The 18,634-nt window shown below is 37.1% G+C and overlaps 1 protein-coding gene across 22 annotated transcripts in view; it reads right to left on the bottom strand.

Annotated features, from left to right (window-relative positions):
- Nucleotides 1–219: 219 nt before the first annotated feature.
- The window catches only part of AKAP9 (A-kinase anchoring protein 9), a 160,158-nt gene continuing 141,743 nt past the window's right edge, over nt 220–18,634 (bottom strand). For 11 of the 22 annotated variants that reach the window (XR_011539500.1, XR_011539502.1, XR_011539505.1 and 8 more), the window contains 13 exons: nt 15,331–15,463; nt 14,331–14,550; nt 13,201–13,351; nt 11,419–12,087; nt 10,980–11,188; nt 10,558–10,663; nt 8,261–8,443; nt 7,078–7,275; nt 5,942–6,174; nt 3,912–3,997; nt 2,570–2,720; nt 1,029–2,014; nt 220–763 (listed from right to left, as the gene is read on the bottom strand). Coding sequence is in view for 9 of the 22 variants with exons in the window: in XM_070617462.1 (XP_070473563.1) it covers nt 729–763; nt 1,875–2,014; nt 2,570–2,720; nt 3,912–3,997; nt 5,942–6,174; nt 7,078–7,275; nt 8,261–8,443; nt 10,558–10,663; nt 10,980–11,188; nt 11,419–12,087; nt 13,201–13,351; nt 14,331–14,550; nt 15,331–15,463 (2,514 nt within the window). In the remaining 13 variants the exon portion in view is untranslated. The remainder of the gene's footprint in view (nt 764–1,028; nt 2,015–2,569; nt 2,721–3,911; nt 3,998–5,941; nt 6,175–7,077; nt 7,276–8,260; nt 8,444–10,557; nt 10,664–10,979; nt 11,189–11,418; nt 12,088–13,200; nt 13,352–14,330; nt 14,551–15,330; nt 15,464–18,634) is intronic. The other 11 variants (XM_070617463.1, XM_070617468.1, XM_070617467.1 and 8 more) reach the window with 6 other exon arrangements.

The raw sequence follows: 18,634 nt of genomic DNA, 5'->3' as shown, positions 1-18,634 counted from the left end.
GGCGGCAGTCTATGAACCAGCAAGCAGGACCTCACCAGACACCAGTTCTGCTGGTACCTTGATCTTGGACTACTTCCTCGCCTCCAGAACTCTGAGAAATAAATTTCTGTTTTGTATAAGCTACCCAGTCTTAGGTATTTTGTTATAGCAGCCTGAACAGACTGAGACGCCAAGAATTATGGCTCAGTTAAAAATGAAGAAGGTTCAAATACAGTGTGGTTAAAATGGTGAAGTCATTTTTATTTCAGTACTTGACAAAATACCCCATAAAATTCAAAACTTCTACCATTATACAAAAATAGGTCTCTACAAGTGATATCTGTCTTCATCACCAGTAGCAAATATATTAGGCAGAAACATGTAACTTCAGTAGCCTTATAAGAAAAGTGCTGGACATCTCAAGCTACACATTCAGCAGTATCATAATACGCAAAAGTTTAATCTTTTCACCCATCCGATAAATACACAAAGTTTATAATTTAATCATTTAAATTAGCATTCCACAAATATACATGTAATTTAATGATTACTGTGCATGAATACATACACAATGCTTATATGTACAAATTCCAGTTTGTTTTAATGTGCTGGCAAGGGATTGGTATACAATCATAAGCTGTGTTTGTACTGGTCCCATTGAATATTCACAATACAAAAGCACAAAAGAACCACTGATTTATAAAAGGGAATTTGTTTAAAATCACTTCGATTCATGATGTTTCAAAGGATTATCTTCTCATGCCAGCATGAAACTGAGTTGAACCTATGAGAAAAATACAGGATATTGAAATTATTTCAAATTACATTGCCATTTATACCAGACTAACTAGTTCATGAAGGGCAGAAGATTATTACCCTCCATTTAAAAAAAATGCTTTTTATTTTTCTAAAATCTTATTCATACTTGAAGTGATTTTTAAAGATTTTGAATATAAATTTAGAGTCACTATAGCTGGCTCTCTAGCAATGTAAGTGAAACTAATGTTAAGATTCTCTTTAAAGTGCCCTGCAGGTTAAAGGTTCTATACCTTCTGCTTCTTCAGAAATCTTTTGGTCTTCAAAATCTAGGTCTTGTGAAATCTGGATGCTCAAAACAAAACACAAACCAAACCAATTCCAGCTGAGATCATTAAGTTTCCTATGACTGCAAGTTGCTTACGTTAGGTGATTTCTTACAGGAAGAGAGATACTACTAACTTAACCTGCTATTAGCCATATCTAGTTTGTGGGAATAGCAGAAAAAAGGGTCTTTAAAAAAGTAAAAGCAAAATATAAAACTTGACTTAAAGCACATTAAATTAAAATGATTCAAAACCTTTGAATGAGGAGTGAATTGAAGGGAGACAGGGAAAAGGGGTTTTCCACAATGAACAGGGAATCCACTTAAGTATTACAGTGTTTTTGAGCGGAGAAAAAAGATCATTCTTATAAAGTCTTTAGAATGGGATGGGTTTCTTGGGTCATCCATGAAAGCACAAGGTTCTAGCAGGGATAATGGCTGCATTAAGTGCAGAAAGTACTTGCTTCCTCCTCTCATCTCCCCACCCTTATTTGCAGGCCTCAACATGTATTACTTAGGAACATGTTCTCCATGTAACCCTCCGAGTACTTTGCACATTGATGCTCATTGCGCATTTTGTCTAATCAATCTGCTGAATGAAGACGGCAAAGAATCCATTTTTGGGGGAGTGGGATTCAGGGTGATAAATCACATCTTGACTGAAATTCCTGAGTCCTGGTAACTCATGCACTGAACTGTAAGATTTGATTATCCTGATGAGGAAGGTCAAGGAGTTTCAGAAAGAGAAAGGAGAGCTCTGGGTCTATCCAACCCTCTGTATGGTGCTGCCAATACTTGGTTAAGCTGAGAGTACCTGACTGTACGGTTCCAAGTCGTCTTTGCAGTGCCTCTAGCCGAGTGATATAATCTGTCAGGGCTCTGTCAGGATCATAATTCTGAAGCTGAGAACATGCTAAGGAACCAGGATTTAAATCAGCTAGAGGGCCTGGGTACCTATGAGATTAAAAACATGAACATGAATCTAAATTAGCCAGAAACAGTGCAAGTAACTTACCAACCTGTCTCCACCCTGCCCTCAAAAGGTAGACCACTTGTACACTGCCAGTCTATATCCCCTGTACTTCTGAGTGGGCAATGTATAAGGGAAAACAAATTCAAAGCTGCTACTAAGTGATCATAAGAATGTCCAGTACAATGCCTGTTGCAGAGGTGCTCAATAAATGTTGCATATGTATAAATGCATCTTGTCACGCAGACTCTAGTTTTTTCATACTGTCCAGTCTCTATCAATTTTAGTTAATACTTTTCCCCAATGTTTAACCACAGCATAGATACTAAGTAAGACTTGATCAACTGCTTCCTGTACTCTTGGAAACCTGGTACAAATTCAAAAACTATTTGATTCTGAGCCTTAGGTATGTAAATCCTATATGACTAAAGATACATCTAGCTATTTCAGTGCAAAGAAGTCAAAGCCCTAACACTGTCCCTTCTCTGTTAAGTATTAGTACACTTAACTACTCTAGGCAGAGTTTATCAAATTCTTGCCTATTGTGAAAAGGCAGAGGCGACCTGGGACAGTCCAGGTCTGATCCTGAGCGATAGGTAGAGTGTCGCGGTTCTCCGTACAGCTCCAGCCCACCGGAAGGACGATAAAACGGCTCAGTCCTTTCAGCACCTAAAGTAATCCAAAATGCACCTTGTAAAGAAAAAAAATACCAAGCCCTTGAAAAATTTCTACAAAACAGAAAAGGGCTCACAAGACTGCTATGCTGTACTATGTTACACTCTCTCCTCTATATAGTCATTTTCAATTATTCTTGCTACAGGAGAGAAACAGCAGCACCATGTTGTTTACTTTTGAAAATGAGTATTTCCGATAATTTGGAACTATACTTCACAGAAAATAAACTGTTTAATTAGAGTATTTTCTTTTTAAAAGACCTCTTTTTAGTTATAACTAGTGGTGAGGTGAGGGGTGTCTGTGTGTGTGGTTTGGGAGGAAAATATGGGGGTAAAAAATATCAGACTAATGTAAACAAGTTCTTTTATCACTCCATTCTACTGACGTTTATTAGCAAAAACCTGAAATCAAGATTTGCTAACTTACAAAACAGAACTTGTCATGGTACACATTTCAGATGTGGCAGTGTAAGGGTGCAGCTTTCAAAACACTTTGTTTAGGATACTAAATATATTCACTCTTCCTCTGCTGCTCAGCTACTGGTAGAATATGTAAAGGTGGTTTAACACCAATACACAGTATGGTTATGCTGTGTGTCTGTAACTCTGTGTGTTCCCCAGCTTCTGAGCTCATCCTATGTCTGAAATGTTGAAGCCCTTATGTCTGTTTCCACTTCCAGGTGTAGAGAGAAGGAATTTTAACTGTTACCATTATTATACAACCTATTGGTATACTCAGAAGCTTGTCTGAATATTGCTAAATTGTGAAAACTTCAAGCCATAATTTTCACAAGATTAACAGCCATCCTGTCTTGACCCAGAGCCTTAAATGTAGATGTAAGGGGAGTGTGCTCTGGAGCCAGAATGCCAGGGTTCAATGCTGGCTCCATCTCTTCTTACTGGGTAATCCAGGGCAAATGACAAATGCTTTCCATGCCTCAGTTTTTCATCTGTAAAGTGATAATAACAGTAAAACATATCATAGAACTTGGAAAATAAATGGAAAAAGCAGGGCTTAGTGCAGACTCAGTGCTCTATAAAAAACAATTCTTATTAATTTTAAAACAGCAAGGTCCCCAGCTTTGTTAGCTATAAGGGCTCTGTCTTTGGACAACACAGGTTCTAGAACACATTATTTGGAAGGTATTACACATGCAGTAATTTTAGAGAATCATAAACACAAGAAAAAATTCTATTTTGACTTCACCTGGACTCAGTCCAAAGCCATCCCTGTTAATGTTGATGGAACCAGAACTTGTGACTCGATGCCATCGTCGAACCAAAAATTTCATTCTAAAAAAGATCCAAAGAAAAAATTTCACAGCACACCTATAATGTAATGAGTATAAATATACACTTCCCCTAAAAATCAAGTCATACATTTAAATATGAACACAGAACAAATTTCAATATAATGACGATTACCTCATCTAAAACTATGCAAATGTCCCCTGGTTTGTGGTAAAATTAACTAGAACAGGGCTTCCCTAGAGGCACCAGAGGTCTCTTCTTTTGCCAGCACCAGGTTCTGGCTTTAGAGGTACATGGTACACAAAGAAATGGAGAGCAGAAGTAGAAAAGAGGAAAGGGGATGGGCAAAGAAAGGGTGAGGAGTAATGAAAACAGGAGAAAAGAACGGAGACTAAAAGGGCAGATGAAATGGAAAGAGAATGAAAAGATCCTTCAATTGGCACTAAGAGTGAGCTGGGAAAGCTGGAAGAGGAGTGAGGTCACATAATCAGGAATGAAAGCAACACTGGCTTCAAGAGGAACAGGGGCAGCAGTGTCACAAACCAGCTGTAGTGAGTTGCTGCCTGCCCTGTCCTGGCTCAAAGAGCTTTTTGGAGCATCAGTTTGGGTTTCTTAATTCCAATCAGTTTTCAAGGTTGTTTGAAGGTCAAAATATAACGAACATATAACAGGACAAGAAAAAGAGGAAGGCAGAGACAGAGACAAATGGCTTTCATGGAGCCTTCCCAAATTCCTCCAATGAAAATGAACTGCTCACTCCTGTGACCTCTCATTTAGTGTTTTCTAAGTTACATGCATATTGGTCTTCCCTACTAGAAAGTGAGCCACCCTTAGGGATTTGGGCAGCGATTACCTGTGGCAGGATATGTCTTTTTCTTCATTAATGCATCTCCTAGCACTTAACCCTGTAGAAGGTGTACTAGGTGATGCAGGGAATGAAAGATGAGGGAAGAGGACCTGGAACCAGGAGACGACAATGTGGAGCAGTAGAGGTGAGGAGGGTCTGAGACCATCAATAAGATAAAATGTGAGCTCCCTTAGAAAGCCAGCATGGATGAGACTGGGAACCCTGGCTGGTTGTCTTAGCTCTGTCATTACTGGTTTTGCAACCTCTCTCTGCCTCAGTTTCCTCATCTGTGAAGTGACATTTTGGACTATTAGTAATTCTGGTTATTTTAGTAATAAAGTAAATGAAAGTATGTCAGACTAAGTAATTTTTCAAAAACACTTTTTTCCTCTCTTACGATTTCTTTTATTTATATATCTCAGCTAGTTCACAGGCTTATTCATATTGAAAAAAAAAAAAAAGATAGAGACAATGCAGAATGTATGTACCAGCTCTGAGTCATCACTAGCTGCCTGCACCTGGGAAGGCCCCTTTCCTAGGTGCTATAGTACAACATCAGGTATCCCTGCCAAAAGGATGAAGACCTAGGAAGCAGCAGGCATGTTTTGGTAATGGCAGACGTCACCTACTATAGGAATACAGAGTACAACAGGCAGAGAAAAGAGAGAGGATTAAAAATAACTAATCCCTTTAGCTGTCAGTGCTGTTGAGTTGCTTCTGACCCTAGTAACCCCGTGTACAGCAGAGCAAAACCCTGCCAGGTCTTTTTGCCCCGTCCTCTCACCTTCCAGCACTATATCAGACAATGCTCTGCTGTTCTTCTTACGGTTTTCATGGCCAAATTGTTTGGAAGTGGGTGGCCAGGTCCTTCTTCCTCGTCTGTCTCAGCCTGGAAGCTCCGCTGAGACCTGTCCACCATAGGTGACCCTGCTGGTATTTGAAATACTGGTGGCATAGCTTTCAGCATCACAGCAACACACAGCCGCAGCATGACAACTGACAGACGAGTGGTGTGGTTCCCTGACCGGAAAATAAATCCTGGCTGTGGTGGTGAGAGTGCCAAATTTTACCACTAGACCACCAGGGCTGGCTAATCCTTTTAGAGTCTATTAAAATGCATTTTCTTTCAAGCACTTTACCTCGAAATTGCCATGGACACTCTGACAGCAGACCGAAACCTGGTGAAGCCCTTTGGACGGTTGGTGATCACCTCTAGATCCGTGAAGGCTGGCTGGCCCCCCATCCGGGCAAGCAGAGCCAGGGTGGCATCCTCACACTCCTGGAATCCACCCAGTAACAGCAGCAGGTATTTCTTCTGATAAATGAGAGCTTTCCGAAAACTTTCTGCCCTCAGGTATTTACCATAAATTCTCTATGTTTAAAAAGAGGAAACATATAAAGACATTAAGACGCTATTCAAATTGTTCTCTATGGGAAGACAATCTAGATTTTGTTTAAAAAAAGTAGTAGCAGTAGTAGAAAAATGGCAGGTACCTTATCACTGGTTTCTACTTTATTAGCAAAGTTGAAAGTAAAGATAATTAACCTTAACCTTTATACTTCTGCCTTTTTTTAGTCAATGGAATCTGTATACTAACCTTATAGTTATGCTTTTTGTTTATGGTGGATTTTAGCCTTAATCATATTTATTGCAAATATTTTGTCATTCCATTATCATCTGAGTTTTTTAAATTGTATAGAGCTACTTTTATTATTATGGTCACTAATCTATTTAACTTTTTCAATGTTAATGTTTTCTGTCACCTTAAGAGTCATAAATTTATGTTTACTCCATAGCTGGAATGAACATTTCAGCCATTTCTCTTTTTTTGTTTTATGTTAACTGATTAAGGTAGTTTTACTACAGTATTCATCATTAGTCATCAGAGAGGCTATTCAGAGGGCTCACCATCTTAGAGAGCACGATGCTCTAATATTGACAACAGCAGAGCTTTTGTTGGGGTTGAAAAGATAACTTTCTGTTGGTCTACTAAGAATGAGGCTGTGGGAAGTGGGACCATGAGTTCAGGGTGCTGCCACTGTGACCATTAATAGGGCTTAATCTGGTCCAAGACCTGGGGTATGCCTTGCCACAAATTTTTGTGACCAGCTAGAGACCTTCATTCATGACGTGGACTGAATAGAGAGACCTAGAGACACGGGCTGAGCACCACCTAAATTTCTTTAGCCTGTTCTATTACGGTTAGTGAGAGATGAACCAAGGCAAAAGCAAGGACCAGCTTCAGTTTATATTTAGATGGAAGATGTTTCCTACCTTTATAGTGGCTTCAGAATCAGGGCTCAGATTCTGAAGTAAAGCTTCATTTCTTAGTTCAGCTTTCAGTTTGTAGACTTCAGCTTCTGCCCTTTTCAAGGATTTTTGGAGAGTCAACTTTTCTCTGTTCCAGACTTCTTTTTCAGAAGCAATGATGGCTCCAATGTTGGCGCCACCACTGAATGAAAACCTAGAAGACTGCAGAGACCAGAGCCTACTTGAAAGATTTTTAAGAATAAGTCTTCGGGAAAAAATCTGAATTAAACAAATTAAAAGTTCCCTATGGGAGATATAGAAGTCTCAGCTTTCCAAACTCAGACAGGGAAAGTGCTAAGCCAATGTCAACTGACGTTAAAGAACATACACTAACTTTAAGTATATGGTCCTTTGCTGAGTAGATTAACTTTACAACTAAAAAGCCTTGTGAAAGCCTGGCCCCAGAGAAGGTGTTTAGATTTAGTGGAGCTTTGAACTAAAAAAATCTAGACTTAATAGATGGACCATCTGGGTCTAAATGCTGAGCCCGTCCCTGAAAGACTGCACTGGAGAAGCAGGGAAAAAGCCACCCAGCATGTACATAGGGAAGTGGATCCCTACAGAAGCTGTCTGGATGTGTTATCATGTATTTGACTGCACAGTTGTCTTATAGGTCTTCCCTATCTTTATATAGGGTGATTATAGAAGCTAGCAATTTATTTTGTAGTTTTTACGTGAAAAAATTTTAAATAAATTCCCAGAGTAGTTTATTAGACTGAAAGACATAGTTTAATGGCATCTTTCACTTAAGTTATGAATACAATAACTGATAAATAACTGATGGGAATAGTCAGAATTTACATTTGCACATTTCTTTACACATGTCTGATGTTGGTCCATAGAGAGCAAAGTAACTGGCTTTGGACATAAGTAGATCTTGGTTTGACTACGAACTTCAGTTTTCTCCTGTGCAAGGCTGGGTGTGGATTAGAGATTCTGAAGGTATATAACTCAGAATATGGCACAGAGAAGGCTCCCAATAAATAATAGCTATTATTATTATTGCCATCCCTATAAAATTTTCCAATGATCTAAGAATCAGCTACCTAATATTTTTACATTATCAAGATTAAAAATTGAAACTAAATAGCAGAAATTATAACTCTGCACTACTTATAATATGTGGCCATGCTAAAAATAGACGTACGTAATCTCTGCCGGCTCCTGTCTGTTGATACCACTTGATCTGCTCTTCCAGCTTCATAACCGTATTTCTTAAATCATTCTTTTCTTCGGTCAGTTGGCTGATATGTCTTGTCAACTCAGCATTTTGTCTCAGTAGTCTTTCAGTCAATGAGCCAGAAGAAGTACTTGGGGACACTAAGCTAGACTAGAAAGACAAAATGGCATAAGGTCACATACACATAAATGTTTGTGAATAATGCATATAAAAATGTGGACAGGCACTGAGAACAACAGATTTCATGAAGAAGTGATGCTTGAGTTGAGTCTTAAACAATAAGTACAAATTTACCAGGCAGGAAAGAAGACAGGGAAGGGTACCTTAAGCAGAAGGAAGAGCATGTATAAAGGCACAGAGGCTTGAGCAAGAGTGTGTTGCTTTTAGGGAACTATAAGTTGCTTGGTTAAGGCTAGAAAGTAAAGGTTGCCTTCACTTTATGGATAGTAGACCTAAATGTAAGCAGTGGAGAGCCATGATAAGGCTTTAGGCTGGAGCACGCCACAAACAAAATTCACATGTTAGAAAGATTCCTTTGGTAGCAGTGTACAAAGTAGAGTAAATCAGGGAAGATAAATCCTGGAGTCAGACAGACATGTTAGGACGTTACTGCAACAGTCCAAACGAGAAATGCTGAAGGCCTGAATGAAGGCAGTCACTATGGGCACATGGGATAGATATTCAGGAGGTAGAAGGCACATGACTTAGTGACTGCTTGGACGTGCAAGTAAGAGTGAAGGACGGAGGACTATGGTGACTTTCAGCTTTCTAAACTTGGTTATATCATGACCAGAAATGTGGGTTTTGGACAGAAAGGAGAAAAGGCAGATGATGCTCAGTTTGGAATGTGCTTGTGAGGTTCTTGAGGGGTCACTATGGGGTACATTTCCCCAAGGAAAGATGTCTAGTAACTAACTGAAAATATAAACCTGGACTACAGGACTAAAGTCTAGACTAGAACCACAGTCCACTAGGAGATAAGCTCCAAAAGGGTGAGATTTTTATCAGATTTGTTCATTGTATCCCCAGAACCCAGTACAGTACCTGGAACATAGGTGCCCGATATAAGTATTTGTTCAATGAATAAGTCTACTGAGGACTCAGGCTGTGGGAATGAATGAGCTTTCATACCTATAGTTGGGGAAACAAATGGATGAAGATACAGGAGGAAGAGGAACTCATAAAGGTGAATGATGAACGAAATGGAAGAAATGAGAGACTGCTGACACAAAAGATAAGGAAAAAGAGGGTTCTTAAGGTAGAAGAGGTCAAAAGTGTCAAATGCTACAAAAAAAAAGACAGACAGGGACTGAAAAGATTCACCAAGTTAGATAATTGTGAAGACACTAGTAGCATTCTGAAGGTAGTTTCACGGAGTGGTGAGGGTAGACAGCCAGACAACTCTTTCAAGAAACTTGGTTATCATTATACAATAAGAGGATAACGTAACTATTCAGTAATGATAATGCAAGTTAATTTTCCCTCAAACTTTCACTACCTTTTATTGGGAGAAGGCAAACATTATCACTAATGTTTAAAATAAATGAGAAGATAAAATTCTTTAGTAGTCTCCCCTTATATGTGGTTTCACTTTCCACAGTTTCAGTTACTTGCAGTCAACTGTGGTCTGAAAATATTAAATGGAAAATTCCAGAAATAAACAACTCATAAGTTTTAAATCACATGCCATTCTGAGATGATGATGATCTCATGCCTTCCTGCTCTGTCCCACCTACGACGTGAATCATCCCTTTGTTGGCTCCCCAACCACCCACACCATCTGCTCCTAACATCCAACCACAGACATCATCATAGATCGATGATCCTCCTTCTGACCTACTGTCAGTAGTTCAGTAGTAGCCTAATACTATGTCACAATGCCTACGTCATTCATCTCACTTCATCTCATCATGCAGGCAGTGCATTATCTCACATCACCACAAGAAGAAGGATGAGTACACTAAGATATTTTGAAATCACTTTTATTATAGTATATTAATTATTCTATTTTATTGTTATTGTTGTTAATCTCTTATTGTGCCTAATTTATAAATTAAACTTTATCACAGGTATGTATGTATAGGAAAAAACATAGTATATATAGGGTTTGGTACTATCTGCAGTTTCAGGCATCCCCTTGGGGGTCTTGGAACGTATCCCCCGCAGAAAAGGGGAGACTAGAGTATGGTGCCAGTTTCAAATGATTCATATAGTTTCCATTAAATCTTTGCTTTTTGATACTTTACAAAGTCTTACAGTCTTACCTCTTCACCTGGCTGGCCAGTTAATTTCTGTACTTGTAAAATAATCCCATCAATATTTTCCTGAACCCAAATGAAATCTTCATCATCTGCTGTTTCAAACTGTAGTCTTCAAGAAAAAGACAAAAAGTCAAAACATATCTTCTCAATTAGTGATGCTGAGTGGCACAAACATTAAGGATCAGGCGACACTCTGCTTCACCTATCACTTTTCTCTTACGTAAAGTGCTCTATTTCCCTGGGTTAAGGTGTTAAGATATTTGTTTTTAGGTGCATGAATTTTGTCACAAATATCATCTCCTAATGGAAACATGCATTAACTTTAAAATTTCAATTCCCCACCCTTAGCTACCTATTAGTGAGTGACAGATTCTGTCCAGCTTGTCTAAGAATGCATTTCCAAAGGTCAGGCAGAAAAGTCTAACCTGTCGGAGGCTTTCTGGGCTAGATGCTGTAGTTTTGAAGCCACATATTGAAGCTTTTGTCTGATCATTTCTAATTCCTGATTACAGACAGTTCCTCTTCCCTTCATTTCAATCAGTTTAGGAAAGCCTGATTCCTTTGTCTCTCCTTCTATTTTCTGTTGAAGAACCCAATTTCTAGTTCGATCACTGGTTAAACTCCATGTGGTTGGCTGGCAATTTTGGAGAGAAAAAGGAAAAGCAATAATTAAATGAACAGCAAATCATGTTCTTTATTAAGGGAATACAATTATTGTTTGTATTTCAAATAAACTTCTATAGATTTCATTTTCAAATGACTTTTACACAGTTATTTAAATAATTTAATCCAATGTCAAAATCATATGATCAAAGAGCTGCAGTATTCTTTTAAAAAATATTTTAAAACAAAGTGTCAATTTACCTCATTAAGATTCTGACACAGAATTCTTTTACTTTCTCGTTTTTCTTCCCGTTCTAGTTCTTGCTTCTGGAATTCCTGCATAATTCCTTGCAGTCGCTTTCCTTCAAGGTCTAACTTATAAACTTGTTGCCTTTTCTCTTCCAGCTGACGCTGAAGATCTTCCACTTTGGACTGGAGCTCGTGCATTTTTTTCTGGCCCTCAGTGTTGGCCTCTTGTTCTGTCTGCAGTGTCTTCCTGTGAACCTGCCTATCCTTTTCCATTTGCTGTCTTGTTTGCAAAGAATCCAGTTTATATTTCTCAGTCTCATTTAACAATTCTACTATGCGACTGTGTTTCTCCTCTAGCTGTTTCTGTAGCTCCTTAAGGAGGTCCTCAGAGGATAAGGAGGGACGAGGCTGCCCACTATCATCCTTGCTCTGCAGCTGTGCACGCAATTCCCGCTCCCTATCCAGGGTACTGCTCATTTCCTGAATTCGAACTTTTTCGGATTCAAGAAGGACTTGAAGCTCTAAGTTTCGACCTCGTTCTTCTGATAACTGGGCATCATGTAGCACTCTTTGTGATTCTATTTTCTGCTGTGATTCGTTTAGTAGTTGTTTCTGTTGTTCCAAAAGTAGATTTAGCTGAATATTTCTTTGTTTCTGACCCTCAAGTGAAAATTTCAGATCCTTGTAGGAGAAAGTTGAGTTTAAGAACTTGTTATTTTAATATTACTAAAAACACTTTATAAGTATACAATTGTGCCTTTATTAATACTAAGTAGGTAGTATTTGGTAATAGAATTAATTATCCAGTTTATTAAATTTTCAGTGGTTAGAAAATAATTATTTGGACAGCCAGTTGGTTTTCATCAAAGAATATAAACAAAAGATTGCTAAGCTTAATAATACTTTCTCCCCAAACTTTAATCATAACTGGTTAGAGAATATGAAACAGGGTGCATTTCTCCTAGGAATAATAATTTTTAAAAATATAAGTATTTCTGATATAATGTAATTTGAATTTCTGAAAAACCTCAAGTTCTACAATATCACACTAAAAATAATAGGGCTCAGGGACAAACTATGCAAACTTATAAAATTTGCAATGATAAAAAATAGTAGTTAGTATCTGAGGAGATAACATGTTTCTGCCGAGTAGAGAGCTTACTATGCCTGGAAGCTGCCATGGTGGATATAAAAAAAAAACACACAAAAACGCCAAAGTAATAGGGAAGAGATGCTGGCTACACAATTTTTTAGCATAGAGGTAGCAGGTACCGAGATTATGTGGATTAACAACAGAGCTCTGAGCCAGTGAGGCTACAGTTAAAGTGGGCACTACTCTCTTGAGCTGAGAGCTGCGCAAGGCTGGGTGTGCCTCTCTGGGAGAGAGCCTAGAGTGGAGGGACTCATCTTAAATTTTCTTAAAATAGAGCAGCAAGGAGCCCTGCTGCCAGAGAAGTATCACCCTCCCCCAGGAGAAAACAGGAACCAGAACTACTTCTGCATTAAACTGACCCGACTGCCCTATTTATCAAATTGTATGTGCACTAATCTGAATTCCAAAAACACATGCTGTAGCAGAACAGTCTGTACATATCCTTGGATGTAGTAAAACAAAAAATAAATCATCACAACATTAGCATTTCCTGATAATACAGTTTAGATAACATAATACTATTCAACACACAGTTAACAACTTAGAGTTACGTCACCTTTAGAAAGAGCAAAGTCTCCAGACTCTCTCTCTTCTATTGTTTTGGGTTTTCCACAGACACTTAAAGACAAAGTTAACAATACCTCAAGTTCTTCTTTATCCCGCTCTTCACTGCGTCCCAGTTTGGCTTTCTCTTTCTCCAAAGCCCACTGGAGCTCTCGCGACTTTTTCTGTTCACTTGCTAATGTGTCATTAAGCAAATGGACTTCATCTGTTTTATCTTTAACTTCCAACCTAAATCAGACAGACAAATGAACTTTCATAAAACTATTTTGCCCAAGTACATATCGAGAGAGAAAGAGAAAAGAACAATTTCCACTGAAAACCAGAGGCATATTATAAATTAGCTGATAGGGAAATATAAACGATGTAAAGATTAAAGATTCTTGACTGTGGCTCATTTCAAACTGTTTCTAGTAGTACAACTATTAGTCTTTATTTACCATTGCAAACAATTTATTGCTACAAAAGAATATTAATACTAAACATTTTCTTTTCTCTTTTACTGAACATGGGAATTGCCATGTATGTTTGTGTGTGTGAAACCAATATTCAAAATAAAGAATGACTGTATCTATAATGTGTTCTTGGCAAGCAGAGTATCTCTGTATTTACACTAACAAATTTATTGTGTTTACAAGCATTATCTTTTAAAACATTTTGCATATTTTAGCTAACTGAACCATGAATCCTGTTGAGATCATAAAAATCACTTCAAATTACTTGGTGGTAAAATAAAGGTCAAAATTATGTATCTTTTTTTTTTTTTTCTGTGAGGAAGAGTCGCCCCGAGCTAACATCTGTGCCAATCTTCCTCTACTTTGTACGTGAGATGTCTCCACAGCATGGCTGATGAGTGGAATAGGTCCTCACCTGGGATCTCAACCTGTGAACCCCAGGCCCCAGGCCACCAGTGTGGAATGTGGAACTTCAACCACTCGGCCATGGGGCCAGCCCCTCAAAATTATATATCTCATACAACAAGAAGCCTGAAGTAGAACTGAAGTTACAGTAAAGAATATGGCAATATCTACTCATGAGTTTATCATTTGGCATTTTTCCTATCCACTGTAGTTTTCCCCATAAATAACAGTTTCATGCTATTTAAACATCATGTACAATGTTATGTTTTTGTAGGATCTGTGCAATGTCTATGACATAATTACTTGAATTTCTTTACTAATACAGGTTTATATAAGAAAGCTTGGCACACCTAAATGCCTCTAATTCCTTTAGGTGCTTATGCTGTGCTTTGAGTGTTGTTTCTAGTTCCAATTTTGTTTGTGCAAGTTCACTCTTCAGTTCGGCAACCACCATTTTCTCAGAACTCAGCTGTTCTTGTAATTCTGTTGCTTTGTCTTTCACACTACTCAGCTCCACTTGCATCTCCAGGATCTGAGACTGCTTCTGCTGCATATTATATTCCAAGAGTTCTAAATGGAAAAGTAATAATATTTAAAGTATGATCTAGCCACTCATATTGGGTTTATATTTTGTTGATAAGTACTGATTTGTAATTTAGGAGATACTACAAAGCAAATGTGAAAAGATTATAGTCCTAAAAAGCTAGCAATTTAGCAATTTATATAAATATACTTTTCCTCACAGTGATAACGGTCAATATATCAGAACTGTAAATATATAAGGATGAGAAAAGTTTAACAGAACATATTAATGGATACAAGATTTGAAATAAAAAAAAACCCTTTAAATGTTCACACAATACTATAAATAGGAGAAGCATGTGTTTGGGAAGGGAGCTTCTGGGATACTTGGTATAGGTGATGTTTCCAGATATGCACTTAATAATTTGTTATACTGTGTATTTTTGTGTTTGGCACTTTTCTGTATGTATGCTACAATTCACAATAAAAAAAGGATTAAAAAAGAAAGTTACTCTCATTATGGATTTCTTTTTCTTTTAGGTGAGTATTCTCATATAGAGCTTAAAAACAAAGATAATGAACTTAATGGGCTAAACAACCAGATCAAGGCAAGGATCCTTTTACATTAAACACAGGAGTTGAATACCAATCAGATAATCCCTTAATCCCTAGAGTAATTAATGTAGATTATCTCCTTGATGTTATAAGAACGAGAAGAAGGTGTGACTAAGAGGAAATGTGTTTCAACTGAATAATAACAGGAAGAAATGAAACAGTGAAATATTATTCATGTATTGTGTCACCATATAAGCTCGTCATAAAACACACCTTGGCTTGGTTGATCATTTTCTTGTTCTCTTTTCCTACCATTCATTTGAGCACGCAGTGCTTGAATTTCAGATAATAAACTCCTTCTGTCTGCTTTCTGGAGACATTCCATAGCTGCGCGATACTCAACACCCTGTAACAATCAAGGTAAAAATCCAAGTGAAAGAGTTGTAAAGACAATAAAATTAAGAACTAGGAAGTCTGAAGAAGAATGAATGGAACACACATAGTAAAATTTTGAAAGATATTAATTTTCTCTTCCTGCTCATTAGGATTTACTTTTTAGTTATTAATCTTTACATTTATTTTTGAAGAATTCAAAATATTTTAAAAGTTTATATAAATAGCACCATATTGTATTTATCTTAGTGTCATATGCCTTTTTCACTTAACATGTTGGTGAACCACCCAAGTTGACACACGTCACTCTATTTCACTTATTTTCAATGTTCTATAGTACTCCACAGTATGAATAATACATTACATTTTGAGCATCTTATATTTATTGGATCCTCTTTATTGTCCTTCGTTTGTATCATTTGTCCATTTTTTCATTGGTTGTTTTATTCTCATTGGCTATTTGGGGTTTGTAGGTTTCTTTTCTTGTGATGTCTGTCTAGTTTTGGAATCACAGCAATGCTGGCCTTAGAGAATGGGTTGGGAAGTGTTCCCGTCTCTTCTTTTTTTGGGAAGAGTCTGTGAAGGATTGGTATTAATTCTTCTTTAAACATTTGGTAGAATTTGCCAGTGAAGCCACTTGATCCTTAGCTTTTCTTTGAGAAGTTTTAAAATTACTAATTTAACTCTTTATTAAAAGCCTGTTCAGATTTTCTATTTTTCATGAGTTACTTTTGGTAGTCTGTGTACTTTTAGGAATTTTTCCATTTAATACTATTGCAAATATTTATTTTTAAAATTACATTTTGTTTGTTGTTGAGAAATCAGATTTTTACTTACCTCTTGATCTTACTTCCAGCAGCATTACCAAACTTTCTTATAAATTCTACGTCTCTGTGTAGATTCTTTTTGGTTTTCTATGTAAGTACATGGGGGGTCTCCCCCAGCCCCAATCCTTATTTATTTCATTTATTTTTCTTGCTTTGCTGTGCTAGCTAGATCTTTAGGATAAGGCTGAACAGATTACTGAACCCTTTATTAAGAAATGTTTTTATTGGGGCCAGCCCTGTGGCCGAGTGGTTAAGTTTGTGCACTTTGCTTTGGCAGCCCAGGGTTTGGATCCTGGGGTGGACCTGGCACCACTAGGTAGGCCACACTGAGGTGGCGTCCCACATGCCACAACCAGAAGGACCTACAACTAGAATATACAACTATGTACTGAGGGGCTTTGGGGAGAAGAAGAAGAAAAAAAAGAGATTGGCAACAGATGTTAGCTCAGGTGCCAATCTTTAAAAAAAAAAAAAGAAATGTTTCTATCATTTAACTATCAGGTATCATGCTTGTCGTAGGTTTGTGTTAGATAAACCTTTTATTTAGTTTAAGAAATTCCTTTTTATTTTTTGTTTATTTCTTTTAAAGTATTTTCAAGTATGAATTTCTTCATTTTGCTTATTTGTTGTCTCTCTTGAGATGATTTTTCTTTTCCCTTTCCCCTTTAACTTGTTAAAGTAATGAATTACATGAATTATTTTTAATGGTATGTATGCTACCTTGGTATCCCTGGCTAAGTGTAAGGTGGTCGTGTCTTTAAAGAATATACATTGGTGGATTTGGTTTGTTAGTATTTTGTTTAGGATTTCTGCATCTATGTTCATGAATAGAATAGGCCTATTATTATTCTTTCTTGTATTATCTTTGTCTGATTTTGGTAACAGGGTTATACTAACTTCCTGACAAAAAGATAGGGCATTTCCCCACTCATCCAAAAATGGAGAGCATGTATATAAAACTGGAATTTGCTATTCTTTGAATATTTGGTAGATTTTACCTGTAAAACCATTTGGGCTTGGTGTAATTCTTATGGAGAGATTTTTTAAAAATTGTTTTTAATTTTATATTTTGACAATTTCAGACTTACAGAAAAGCTCCAAAAATTGCGCAAGGATTCCCGCATACCCTCATCCAAATTCCCTAAATGTTAACCATTTTTATCATTCTCTCTCTCACACACTCTCTCTCTTTATATACCTGTGTGTGTATATCTACACAAATACATGCACATATGATTATTTTTCTTTCTCAAAATGTGTGAAGACACGTTGCAGACAGATGCCCCTTTACCTCTAAAAACCACAGTGTATATTTCCTAAAAACAAGAACATTCTTTTACAAACCACAGTACCATTATCAAATGCGGAAATTAACATGAAAACAATACTGCCATCTAATGAACAAAGTTCATTCAAATTTTGCCAAATGTCCTTAATAGCAAAAGGGGGAAAAAAGTGATGACCCTTTTTCTTTTGTGACCTAGTTATTTTGTAGCATGTCCCTCAATTTTTAAAAACTTTTTATTTTGAAATAATGTGAGACAAAGTCCCTGTGTACCCTTTTAGCCAGCTTTCCTGATAACATCTTACATAACTATAGTACATTACCAAACCCAGGAAACTGAAATTGGTGCAATACTACTTAAATTATAGGGTTTATTCAGATTTCATTAGTTTTTACATGCATTCATTCTTTTTCTTGGTATACAGTACCAGGAAATTTTATCATATGTATATATGTATATAGGTTCATGTAACCACCACCACAATCAAGATATAGAACTGTTTCATCCTCTCCCCACTCCTAAGCCCTGATAATCACTGATCCGTTCTCTATCACTATAATTTTGTCATTTCAAGAGGGTTATATAACACACAAAAGTCTTGCAACAGTTTGTTCCTTTTTAATTGCCAAGTAGTATTTCATTGTATGGATGTCCTAGTTTACTCATCCATTCACCTATCAAAGGACATTTGGGTTGTTTCCAGTTTCTGGCTATTATAAATAAGACTGCTATGAATACTGATACATAGTTTTTATGGAGACATAAGTATTCATATCTGATTAAATGCCTATGAGTGTGACTTCCAGGTTGTATGGTAAATATATATTTAACTTTATAAGAAACTGCCAGGTCATTTTGCAGAGTGGCTCTCCCATTTTACATTCCTTTCAGCAATGTATGAGATGCAATTTCTCTGTATCCTCTCAGCACTTTGTGCTGTCACTAATTTTTATTTTGGCCATTTTGAGAGATGTGTAGTGCCCTCAATTTGTTTATGTCCAATATTTCCCTATGAGTAGATTTTGGTTATGCATTTAACAGAAGTACCACAAAAGTGATGTTACAACCTTT

Source organism: Equus przewalskii, chromosome 4 (assembly GCF_037783145.1).
Source record: "Equus przewalskii isolate Varuska chromosome 4, EquPr2, whole genome shotgun sequence".
NCBI lineage: Eukaryota > Metazoa > Chordata > Mammalia > Perissodactyla > Equidae > Equus > Equus przewalskii.
Note: the sequence above shows the minus strand (reverse complement) of the source record. Positions and strands in the feature narration are given on the sequence as shown.